We start from the raw sequence: 12,089 nt of genomic DNA, 5'->3' as shown, positions 1-12,089 counted from the left end.
TGAGCCCAGATAAGCAGTGCGTGATGAATGAGTCAGTGCAATTGCAATCAGTAAAGACCCAAACAAACAAACAAAACCCCACCACTGACCACGACCCAACGGCCAATGAAATAAATCACCTTTGTACCAGAGATGGCAGTATTTTGGTTGCTGTTAACCTTTATAGAAACAACATGTTACTATGAAATCATGATCACATGGTCACATAATTGCTATGAAAATGATTCATCAATCAACCATCAGGTATTTATTTCAACTGTGTACAGCAGTATGTGAGTGCTTTAGGGTTTCTAAGTGAAGTCTAATTAAAACTAATGGACATGGTCTATAAGACAGACAGCCTAGCTTGAAAGAGAGAATCACCATCATGAAAAAACAATACCCTCAAATAATTCCCAGTTGAGCACTGACTAGCCGAGTGTATACAGAGAAGAAGGAGATCAAAGTGCCCGAAAAAGGTTTTGAAGTGTTCCAGGCCATCCTTCACATGTCTGACAGAGCAAGATTTCTAGAAAACAAATCTGTGTCACTACCCCTGCCTAAAACCCTTTACTGACTGCCCAAGGCCCACAAGACAATTCCTGAATTTCTGAGTGAAGCGTATAAGTCTTTTCATTATTTGGTGCTTCTCAGCTTCATCTCTTGCCATTTCTCTTCTGCTGCAGACGCTCCCAACTGTAGGACGTTCTATTAATAATACTGCCCTTTACACAATTTTCCCTCTTCTGGGAATATTTGCTCAGATTCCTCTTCTAAAATCCCTTCTGTTGGGTTAACTTCTACTTTTCCTTTAAGAATGAACTCAAGCCTTACTTCTTCGCCAAGAAGTTTTCTTTCCCTGACACCCACACTTCCATGAGCATACTCACACCCATGCGGGACTAATGTTCCCTGCTGTAGGCTCTGAAAATGCCTAGGGACGTATTTATTACATACAACACTCATCACACTGCATTGCAATTATTGATTGATTTAATGCCGTTCGCCCACCTAGTTCCCATTCTTTAGTATCAACTTTGCGTGCATGCTCAGTCACTCAGTCGTGTCCAACTCTTTGCGACCCATGGACCATAGACTGCCAGGCTCCTCTGTCCATGGAATTATCCAGGCAAGAATACTGGAGTGGGTTGCCATGCCCTCCTCCAGGGGATCTTCTCGACCCAGGGATCGAACCCAAGTCCCTTGTGTCTCCTGCAGTGGCAGCCAAGTTCTTTACCACTAGTGCCACCTGGGAAGCCCTGAAATATGCATAAGGATGATAAACTCCAAATTTAGGATAGTGATTACCTTTGGGGAAGGAGGAAAGCAAATAGAATTGGGTGCCAGGGCCAGGACTAGGGTGAGTAAGCAAGGCACCTAGCATGCAAAATACAAGGACAGATTAACTTCCAAGTTTGTGCAAGTGCAGGACATAAACGTGAGAGTGGGCACCTCCTTAAATTCTGTGCCCTCAGCACCTCCCTTTCTGATCCTAGTCTTGAGCCTATTAAGTGACACACACAGAGACTTCAAACAGCTTTCTGCAGAGTTTTACTGCTTTAAAAAACAAAAAACTAAACTCTGTTGTGCTAGTATTTCTATAGAAAGAATTTATAGTTTCTTCGTCTGGATCTCACATATTTAAGACTATAGCTATTTTACTACTTTCTTGGATTGGGATCATGACGACATGCAGATATTAGAGATTTGGACACCCAACGCAAGTGCTCTGAGGCCTTGATATAATGACCGCTCGTGAAAGATTATTTTCCTTTTAACAGAATAACCAACAGAAACACATGTGACCAAGCTTGGAAGTGAGGCCCCCTCTCCCATTGTTTTGCATTTTGAGCAAAGAAATGTGAGAATGAGAGAGGAGAGACCAGTTTGGAAGTTATACCAGGGGCAGGGCTCTGACTAGTTTCTGCTGACTTGGTTCTTGTCCTATTTCCAAACATAGTTCTCCAAATTCCCATCGGTTCTGCGAACCTCCCAATATCCTCCAATAATTTGCCAGTTTCTTTAAATTAGAGTCGATTCCTATTGCTTGCAACCAAGGAGCCCTAACTAATACTTAATCTCACACTGTCAAAGAATGAATTTATGTAATTCCACATGTGTTAGTCGATCCTGAGGAATCAATTTTCTCACCACAATTTGATTTCCCATGTATGTTTGGTAGGAGTCTACAAGGACAAATGCCTACTTGCATGTTTTAAGTCCTATCTGTCAGGGCTACCTCCCTTGGCTGAATGAATCGCTGTGGAGTTATTAATGTCCAAGGGACATAGGCCTGACTTCTTATTCTCTAGCTGTGGTTGTGCCTATGGCCCCTGAATAAAAAATTGCCAAGCTGCACTAAGAATGAGCATCTCAAATCTAAGAAAACCCATCACTGCACCAACTGTGTCGCTTAGCATTGTCTCACCTCCTCTGTCTTTAAAACTTCCCATATCCGAGCATGATCTTCCACCAGCCAGTGTCCTGTGCTTTCTACCTTGGTGGAAAGTTTGAGTTTAGACACCACATATGCAGGCTCTCCCAAGGGCTTCTCCTCCATCTTGAAAGAGCCGGGCAGGAGGCATTACGGATCTGTGTGGAAGAATAAAGTGGGATCCAGGTTAAAACATTACATAACAATGAGATGGCAGAGCAAATTATGCCTGATTCGCGGATAGTGAGACCATCAAAAATAGTATCATAATAGACACTAAATTTTATGGACACTTTTTATAGTTATTCATGATTGGCATTTTAATGCAGGCTTCTGGAGAAAGGGATGCATTTTGATAATGGACAAAGTGATAAAATTTTAAAGCAAAGTAAAAAGCATCCTTCGCCTGTTCTATCTGCTTGTCACTTTGCTCTGGTCCCTCAGTAGAAGACATGAAAATGGGTGGATGTAAGACACACATGGGCTTCCTGGGTGGCTCAGTATCCACCTGCCAATGCAGGAGATAAGAGAGGAGGGTTCTAGCCCTGGGTTGGGAAGATCCCCTTAAAGAGGAAATGACAACCTACTTCAGTAATCTTGCCTAGAGAATCCCATGGACAAGGGGTCTGGTGGGCTACAGTCTATGGGGTCGCAAAGAGTCAAACTGAGCACTCAAGACGAGCCTGAAAGATGTTTTCGCATTTCCATGCCATGCGGGGCATGTGGGAAAAGCACTGGCTCTGGGGTCAGGAGTTTTACTCTTTAAACATCTATTAGATACTTGTTTGTTCGAGTCTCCATGTGAGGCAGACACAAATAATTCCACAGTTTGGTTCTTAACCTTAAGAAGTTTGCTGTCTCCGGACAGAAAGGGTTGTAAACAAGTAATCACCACACAGTGTCTTACAGCACCGTGTGTGAAATGCCACAGTAATCATGCTTCTAAACTGCAGCAGAAGCAAAGAGGAAGGTTCTCTTTTCACATTTATTAGCTGTGTTAACTTCTTGAGCCTCAGTTTCATAAGCAGTCACTCTAGAGACAACATTTAAACATTGACACCAATTCTATAAAGTCTATTTCCTTGACAGCTTTCCACCTGCCACTGGTTTGTTCAGAATCACATTATACCTGCCCAGCACCACACTGCCCTAAGAAATCTCCTTGCCTTTATTCACATTCCCGAGCCCATCCTTCTGAGAGTAATTGTTCTAAAAAGCAAGTCTGATAATAATGTTCCACCTACCAAAATCTTTTCCCAGAGATTAAAGTCCAAATTCTATAACACAGCATCCAAGACTTCTCTACCTTCTTCCTCCTACCATGCCCAGCAGCCTCCTCAACCACACTGTCTCTGTTGTTTAAACTGCTTAAAGGGACTTTCCTGGTGGCTCAGTGGTAAATAACCTGCTTTGCAATGCAGGGGACACAAGTTCGATCCTTGGTCCTGGAAGATTCCACATGCCACAGAGCAACTAAGGCCATGTGCCGCAACTGCTGAGCCTGTGGGTCACAATCAGGAAGATCCCACGTGAGACAATGAAGATCCTGCATGCTGCAACTAAGGCACAGCCAAGGAAATAAAGAGGTTGCAGGCGTCTGACTCTTTTACAACCGAAAAAGTTGACTTAAAGCTCAACATTCAGAAAACGAGGATCATGGCATCTGGTCCCATCACTTCATGGGAAATAGATGGGGAAACAGTGGAAATGTGTCAGACTTTATTTTGGGGGGCTCCAAAATCACTGCAAATGGTGACTGCAGCCATGAAATTAAAAGACACTTGCTCCTTGGAAGAAAAGTTATGACCAACCTATATAGCATATTCAAAAGCAGAGACATTACGTTGCCAACAAAGGTCCATCTAGTCAAGGCTATGGTTTTTCCAGTGGTCATGTATGGATGTGAGAGTTGGACTGTGAAGAAGGCTGAGTGCCACAGAATTGATGCTTTTGAACTGTGGTGTTGGAGAAGACTCTTGAGAGTCCCTTGGACTGCAAGGAGATCTAACCAGTCCATTCTAAAGGAGATCAGTCCTGGGTGTTCTTTGGAAGAAATGATGCTAAAGCTGAAACTCCAGTACTTTGGCCACCTCCTGCGAAAAGTTGACTCATTGGAAAAGACTCTGATGCTGGGAGGGATTGGGGGCAGGAGGAGAAGGGGACGACAGAGGATGAGATGGCTGGATGGCATCACCGACTCGATGGACGTGAGTTTGAGTGAACTCCGGGAGATGGTGATGGACAGGGAGGCCTGGTGTGCTGCGATTCATGGGGTCGCAAAGAGTCGGACACGACTGAGCGACTAAACTGAACTGGACTGTAGCCCGCCAACCACCTCTGTTTATGGAATTCTCCAAGCAGGAATACTGGTGTCAGTTGCCATCCTACTCCAGGGGAACTTCCTGATCCAGGGACCAAACCCATGTCTTCTGCATTGGCAGGCGGATTCTTAACCACTGAGCCACCTGAGAAGCCCTGAATAAAGTGCTTATGGATCTCAAAAACATCCCGGATCTTTCAGCCTTTGTTTGTGTCACCTCCCCTCCGCCCACTATGCCAAGAGAATAAAGACCCTTCCTCCTTTGTATCTCTCTGTATATGCTCTGGACAGAATCCTACCATGTCACTTACAGCACTTTAAATTATTTGCTTTCAATTCTATTTCTACCTTTTGGTCTTTTAAGCATCTAAACACTAGAGATGACGTCATGTACAGAGTAAGTACTAAATCTATGTTTGATGGATTTATTAATTCAGTAAATCATGAGAATCCAGTAAAATTAAGGCAGCAGATCTAATATATTCAACTAACAGATTACGAGTCAAGTCACCTCTTCTCTTGAACTTCTGTTGACTTAGTGGGCTGTAAGCTCTTCATAAGAAAGAGTTAAATCTAACATTCATCCTGCACCCCTAGGCAGCACCTCTGCAAGCAGCAATTGCTCATTAGCTACCACAGAGTCATTTTCTCGGAAATGTCTTCAAGGAATTGAGCATGCCTGCAAAAAGCAGGTCTTAAGCTCACATAACCTACTGCCCAAATAAAAGCAAATGAAAAATAGTACTGATGAAGCTATTTGCAGGGAAGGAACGGAGACACAGATGAGAACGAACCTGTGGACACAGTGGGGGAAGGAGAGAGTGGGACGAATCGAGAGAACAGCATTGACACACGATCATGTGTCAACTAGCTGGCTAGCGGGAAGCTCCTCTGCAGCACAGGGAGCCCAGCCTGTGCCCTGCCAGGACCTAGAAAGGTGGGATGGCAGAGATGAGGGAGGCTGAAGGGGGAGGGGAGACATATATATAATTATGACTGATTCATAAATCAGCAGAAACCCACACAACATTGTAAAGCAATTATCCTCCAGTCAAAAACTGAATTTAAAATAAAAGCAAATGGAAATGGCATTGATAAGCTGGGCAGGGGTGATAGGTCGGAAGGTTCGAGAGAAGGGTCTTCTACAGCCAAGTTACTTTTCTGCCTCACATGCTCCATCTGTAAGCCATGGAGAGCAAGCAATATTCTGGCAGAGAGCAGTGATGAGGAACACTTAACTAAAACCATCGTGCAGTAATTAGAAGCATGCAGCACTCGATACACTCCCAATAGGAACCAGGAAACAGAACCTTGACAATTAACAAGCAAATTTCTTCTGAATGGACATAAATGATGCTGACACATACCTGCAAGGGAATAAACAAAGAAGATTCATGTGGGGTTTCAGTTCCAAAAAAAGGAAATGAAAATAAACAGGCAAAATGGAAACAGGCCAAATTAGTAGAGAAGGAAATTCCATTGTTGTTATTGGAGATAATACTGTAAACAACAAATAATAAATCAGAACAAAGTGGAAAAACTACATCAGATGGTTTTGTGGCTGTACCATTTGTATATCATGGAAAGGTACCTGGATAAGCTAGACAGACTGCAGGATCTCAGGGGGCACAATGGAACATCTGGAGATGTAACATAGCCCAGTGACCCCAAGGCTCTCACCCTACTGTCTGCCCACAGCTGTTTTCTCATCCCCACAGTGTGGGTGAAAGTTGGCAAGTTTTCCGTATGGGAGACTGAACTGACTATTGCATACTGACTTCCTACAGACTGTCCCTTACCCTGTTTGGGAAGAAGTTGCAATTCTGAGTTTTAAACCATTCCAAGGTACTTGGGAACTGAGGATGGGTGCAGAGAAGCAGCCAGCTCTTATGAGGCTCTCCAAGCACTCTGAGATCCTCCACCCTCTCTGAGACGTGAGGTCTTTCCACCATGCTCAGTATATTTCCTCGCTCGCACACACAAAATGACCATATGAATAACATAGATTGGCACTCTTATTGCCTCCCAGTCACTGTGCTAGGCATTTTTCAAATTACAGTATGTCCCCTACATACAAATCTTCAAGCTGTGAACTTGCAAAGATGCAAACCTGCATTCACATGTCCAATTGTCATGTGCGTGCATCCTCTGCAGGCATCTGTGCTTTTGTGTACTTTCCTGTACAAAGAATGTACTTTATAGAGAACAGTAGTACAGTAACTTTATTTTCAAGTCCAGAATGTCCAGAAGCAAGTGTAAAAGCCGTGGTGCTGTAGCTGGTACTGTCTATACTTTTCAAGGTACCATACTATAAGATTAAAAATGTTTTCTTTACTTTTTGTGCTTGCTTTTTACATATTATTTGTGTGAAATGTATTATAAACCTATTACAGTACAATACTATATAGCTAATGTGTTAAATGTGTTAGTTGGTTACCTAGGCTAATCTTGTTGGACTTATAAACAAATTGAACTTAACGAATGCATTCTCAGAACAGAACTCGTTCACATGTTGGGGACTTACTGTATCTCAAATCCACACAATAATGCCTCAGGGTAAACATCACCATTTCACAGCAATGAAACATTTGACTCAGAGAGATTAAGTCACTGCTAGAAAGTTGTTCACGCACTCTCTCCTAGGTCAGTTCAGAAGGGCTTCAGCCCCCGGCCCCTACCCTTCACTGGTGGAATGAGACCTCATGCCCCTTCCCCGTGGACTAGAGTTGAAGTGTCACTGTCTTAGGCAATTGTTACAACAGTGTTCCTTGAGAGGTGGTCACATCTGATGAATCATGGCTAACAGTGGAATAGATAGAGGGAGGGGAACTATGAATAAATAGACCATTCTGTCCCCTTTTTAAAAAAGGCAATGGCAACCCACTCCAGTACTCTTGCCTGGAAAATCCCATGAGCAGAGGAGCCTTGTGGGCTACAGTCCATGGGGTCACTAAGAGTTGGACACGACTGAGCAACTTCACTTTCAAGTTTCACTTTCATGCATTGGAGAAGGAAATGGCAAACCAGTCCAGTGTTCTTGCCTGGAGAATCCCAGGGACAGGGGAGCCTGTTGGGTTGCCGTCTATGGGGTTGCACAGAGTCCGACACGACTGAAGCGACTTAGCAGCAGCAGCAGCAGCAGCAGTCCCCTTTATACTCCCATCTTAACTTCTGACTAGGGCAGGCTTTATAGGTATGACCTATACAGTCACACACGGCCTTTGCTCAGAACGACACTAAGCTTGGTTGAATGCTCTGCTGCTGTTGTTCTGTCACTGAGCTGTGTCCAACTCTTTGCAGCCCCATGGACTGCAACACACCAGGCTTCCCCATCTGTCCTTCACTGTCTCCCAGAGTTTACTTATACTCATGTCCATTGATGTTACTTAACCATCTCATCCTCTGCTGCCCCCTTCTCTTGTCCTCAATTTTTCCTAGCATCAGGGTCTTTTCCAGTTCAGTCGACTCTTCGCATCAGGTGGCCAAAGTATTGGAGCTTTGGTTTCAGCATCAGTCCTTCTAATGAACATTCAGGATTGATTTCCTTTACAATTGACTAGTTTGATCTCCTTGCAGTCCAAGGGACTCTCAAGAATCTTGTCCAGCACCACAGTTGGAAAGCATCAGTTCTCTTCCCAGGTGGCACTAGTGGTAAACAATCTGCCTGCCAATGCGGGAGACACAAGAGACATGGGTTCAGTTCCTGAGTCAAGAAGATCCCTTGGAGTAGGAAATGGCAACCCACTCCAGTATTCTTGCCTGGAGAATCCCATGGACAGAGGAGCTTGGCGGTCTACAGTCCATGGGGTCACAAAGAGTAGGACATGACTGAGCACATAATCTTCCCTTTCAACCATCTTTATGGTCCAACTGTCACATCTGCACATTGACTACTGGGAAAACCATAGCTTTGACTATATGGACCTTTGTCAGCAGAGTGATATGTCTGCTTTTTAACAGGCTATCTAGGTTTGTCATAGCTCTCCATTCAAGGAGCAAACATCTTTTAATCTCATGGCTGCATTTACTGTCCGCATGATTTTGGAGACCAAGAATATAAAATCTTTCACTGCTTCCAATTTTCCCCCTTCTATTTGCCATGAAGTGATGGGACCAGACACCACGATCTTTTTTTTTTAACACTGAGTTTCAAGTAAGTGCTAGGGAACAAGTTTACTGAAATCTATATTTATTTTATTAATCCCTATGCTGGAGTTTGATAAATCAATCAGTACTTCATTATTTGACACCTACTATGATAGTAAATAATGTATGAGATCTCTCTAAATCATTATCTTTTTCCTCCCACCTCTCCTCTTCACATATTTTTGGAAGGACAAAAAGTGTTTAATATTCAGCACCTTACTGGGATGGTGTGGTGTTTCTTGTCTTTACCTGTTAGGGCCATGCTTTTCTTCTGCCCCTGCAGATTCCATCATTCATATCAATAATACAGTATTTCTGTTTTACTCCCTTTATACACTTAAACTCTGACTTCTCCCTGAAGAATTTTGATTTGTTAACTCAGCTCAAATTTCTTCTAATCTTGAAAAAGTGTGGCATTTGCCCTGTTCCAGTCTCTTCCACGATCACTTGTCTTTCTTCCATGTCTTTCCTCCTACCTTCTCTCATCCTTATTCCCCTTCCTAAAGAGCTGAGGTCCTGTTCAGATAAGACAAGTTTATCTTTATCTCGCACTATTTACAACTCTTCCACCTAAAAAGTTTATCTATCAATAAGAGTCTGCCTCTTAGTTTTAATCAGAGATCTAGAATAGCGTCATACAAACAGCACTGAAATTCCAGTCAGGAGATCTGGGTTCAAATCATGCAGCCACAGTAATTCTCTACATGAACCTTGACCAAAAATTTCACTCCTTAGCCTCAGTTTCCTCCTCTTTAAAATAAATAGATAGAGACTTCCCTCGTGGTCCAGTGGTTAAGAATCTGCTTTGCAATGCAGGGGACATGAGGTTGATCCCTGATCAGGAAACTAAGATCCTTAGAAACTAAGATCCTGACCCACGTGCTCTGGAGTCTGCGCGCCACAACTTCTGATGCTACGTGCCACAACTAGAGAGTCCATGCACAGCAAATGAAAGATCCCGCGTGATGCAACGGAAAACCGAGGCAGCCAAATAAAATAAAAATAAAGTGAATAGACAGACTACAAGTGCTGAGACTGCTTACAGCAAAACTAATATGCATTGAATTGCTTTTCCAGTACAGCTGAGCGATCTACACAAAACAGCGAAAAGTTGTGATTTCTGCGGGTCATTCACATGTTGTCACTATTCCCACATTAGGTATGCATTCGCTATTCAGAAGTCAAAAAGAGCGTGAAAAGCCCCCTGGCATTGACAGATAGAACATCTGAATCTTGACTACCTGGGAACAACCCCAAATTTTCAGTCATGTAGTCAACTCTAAGTTTGCTGAGGCTTTGTAAAGCTGGTGTTTGGGGGTGCTCACCAATGCCTAGCACCCAAATCCAAGGATGGCTTGGTGGTAGATTTTTCTAATCATGATTGCTATTGAGGTATTTACCAATTGGGGGGATACAAGAAAGTATTAACATACAGCCTTCCCAATTGTGGGGGTGCATCACAGTGGTCTCATCAGCCTATGCCATTTGAAAAGAGAGAAAGCAGCAGCTGTCTGGAATCAGGGATTTCTGTGGGGAAATAGAGACTGGGGCACAGACAGACATCAGACGGAAAGGCCTCCAGGAAGCCCTGGCATAGGGAGAGCTCTCTAGGGCTGGGAAAGGGGGCATGTCAAAACATTTCATAGCAATCCTCAAAGTTATTTGTGTTTGAAGTGACAGTGTATGCCCATGTATTAGGAGATAAACAGATCTTCATTATCTCTTCCTTGGAATCTCAACAGCATTCTAGTCTGTATAAGGCAACTCACTTATATTCTGCATATTGCTTTCTTTTGCTTTCCTCAGTTTAATCTCCTGCTGTTGGTCTCCCCTGCTGGACTGCCAGTTCTTTGACAGCAAGACTGGACATAAATTTGTTATGCTGCTTCAACTTGTTTTTTAAAAAAAAGCTCAATCATATTAAAAAAAAAAAAAAGCTCATTTTCTTTTCTTTCCATAAAAAAAAAATTCACTGGAGTCCAAGATTACACATTAACCATTACGATGTATTTTGGGACAAATGTCAATCATTGGGCAACCATTTCCAAAGGAATTTTAATTATGGACCGTCTCACTGAATACTGGGCAAAGTTGCACAATTGTCTGTGGAGTCAGGAGTGACTTTCTCTGAAAGCAACTGTCTCTTGTTAAATGCAGAAAATTAAAGAAGTGCAAGGCCTTCCTTCTTCATTCAGACTGATATTTTTTTAAAGGCTGGTTCAACTGCATTTCAGATTTTTTTGTACTTTTCCCCCTCTCACTGATAGTATTTGGCAGAAGTTTTTAATAATAATTCAAAAAAAAAAAAAAAGAAAAGAAAGAAAACCCAGACCAAGTTTGTACTACCCTTATGAACTTCCCTTGAGAAATGCTGCTCTTTGCTCAGCAATTCCTGCTCAGCACGGAGAGAAAACACAAGGAAAGCAGCTGGGCTCCCTTCCTGGTCCCCATTCAGCACGGCCAGTCTGGAAACAAATCTGCAAAGACAGACGTGGGGGAGGGAGGGACACCTAGACAGAAGGGAGGTTCAGATCACAAAGAACCCTCCAGCATTCCAAGGGGGAGAGAGAGAGAAATCTAAGGGACTGAATTGTTTATGGCCTGCATTTTTATAACAATAAAAAGCTCAGCCATGATGTCGCCTGAAAGCTGAAAATGAGATAAAACTGTAAGTCACGTGACTGTCCCAGGCTCCATGTTTCACAGTTCTGTGGACTCCAGCTTCAACTGGCTGAATGAGGGCAAAATACAAAAACCATGAAGGGAGCATCACCCAGTTCAACAATCCCGGGCTAATTTTTATCTTCAAGTTGAAGAAAGTTGAGCTGATTCATGTCAGAGCTATCTTTTAAGTCCTAACAATAACGACAACAGGGCTAACAAGCCCCACCACCACCACCATCACACCGAAGTCAGCATTCACCCTGCCAGGCACTGGGTCTGCACTTTATCAGCATCAGCTCATCCTCAGACCAGACTCCGGAGAAGCTCAGATCGTGAGAGATGAAGGAACTAGTCTTGGAGTTTCTCTAAGCCGTCCTGACCCCAGAGCTGTATCCTCACCACTGCACTACGCTGCTCTGTTGGTGTTCAGTCGCTCAGTGGTGTCTGACTCTTGCAATCCGGTGGTCTGCAACCAGCCAGGCTCCTCTGTTCCTGGGATATCCCAGGCAAGAATACTGGAGTGGATTGCCATTTCCTCCTCCAGGG

At 43.4% G+C, this 12,089-nt stretch overlaps 1 protein-coding gene across 3 annotated transcripts in view; it reads right to left on the bottom strand.

Moving 5' to 3' along the window:
• RGL1 (ral guanine nucleotide dissociation stimulator like 1) overlaps nucleotides 1-12,089 on the bottom strand; it is a 277,865-nt gene that overhangs the window by 164,917 nt on the left and 100,859 nt on the right. For 2 of the 3 annotated variants that reach the window (XM_070768555.1, XM_070768554.1), the window contains one exon: nucleotides 2,408-2,571. In XM_070768555.1, the coding sequence (XP_070624656.1) occupies nucleotides 2,408-2,539 (132 nt within the window). In that variant the 5' untranslated portion in view covers nucleotides 2,540-2,571. Of the gene's footprint in view, nucleotides 1-2,407; nucleotides 2,572-12,089 lie in introns of those variants that run through there. The other variant, XM_070768557.1, reaches the window with a different exon arrangement.

The sequence above is a fragment of the Bos indicus genome, chromosome 16 (genome assembly GCF_029378745.1).
Source record: "Bos indicus isolate NIAB-ARS_2022 breed Sahiwal x Tharparkar chromosome 16, NIAB-ARS_B.indTharparkar_mat_pri_1.0, whole genome shotgun sequence".
Taxonomy (NCBI): domain Eukaryota; kingdom Metazoa; phylum Chordata; class Mammalia; order Artiodactyla; family Bovidae; genus Bos; species Bos indicus.
Note: the sequence above shows the minus strand (reverse complement) of the source record. Positions and strands in the feature narration are given on the sequence as shown.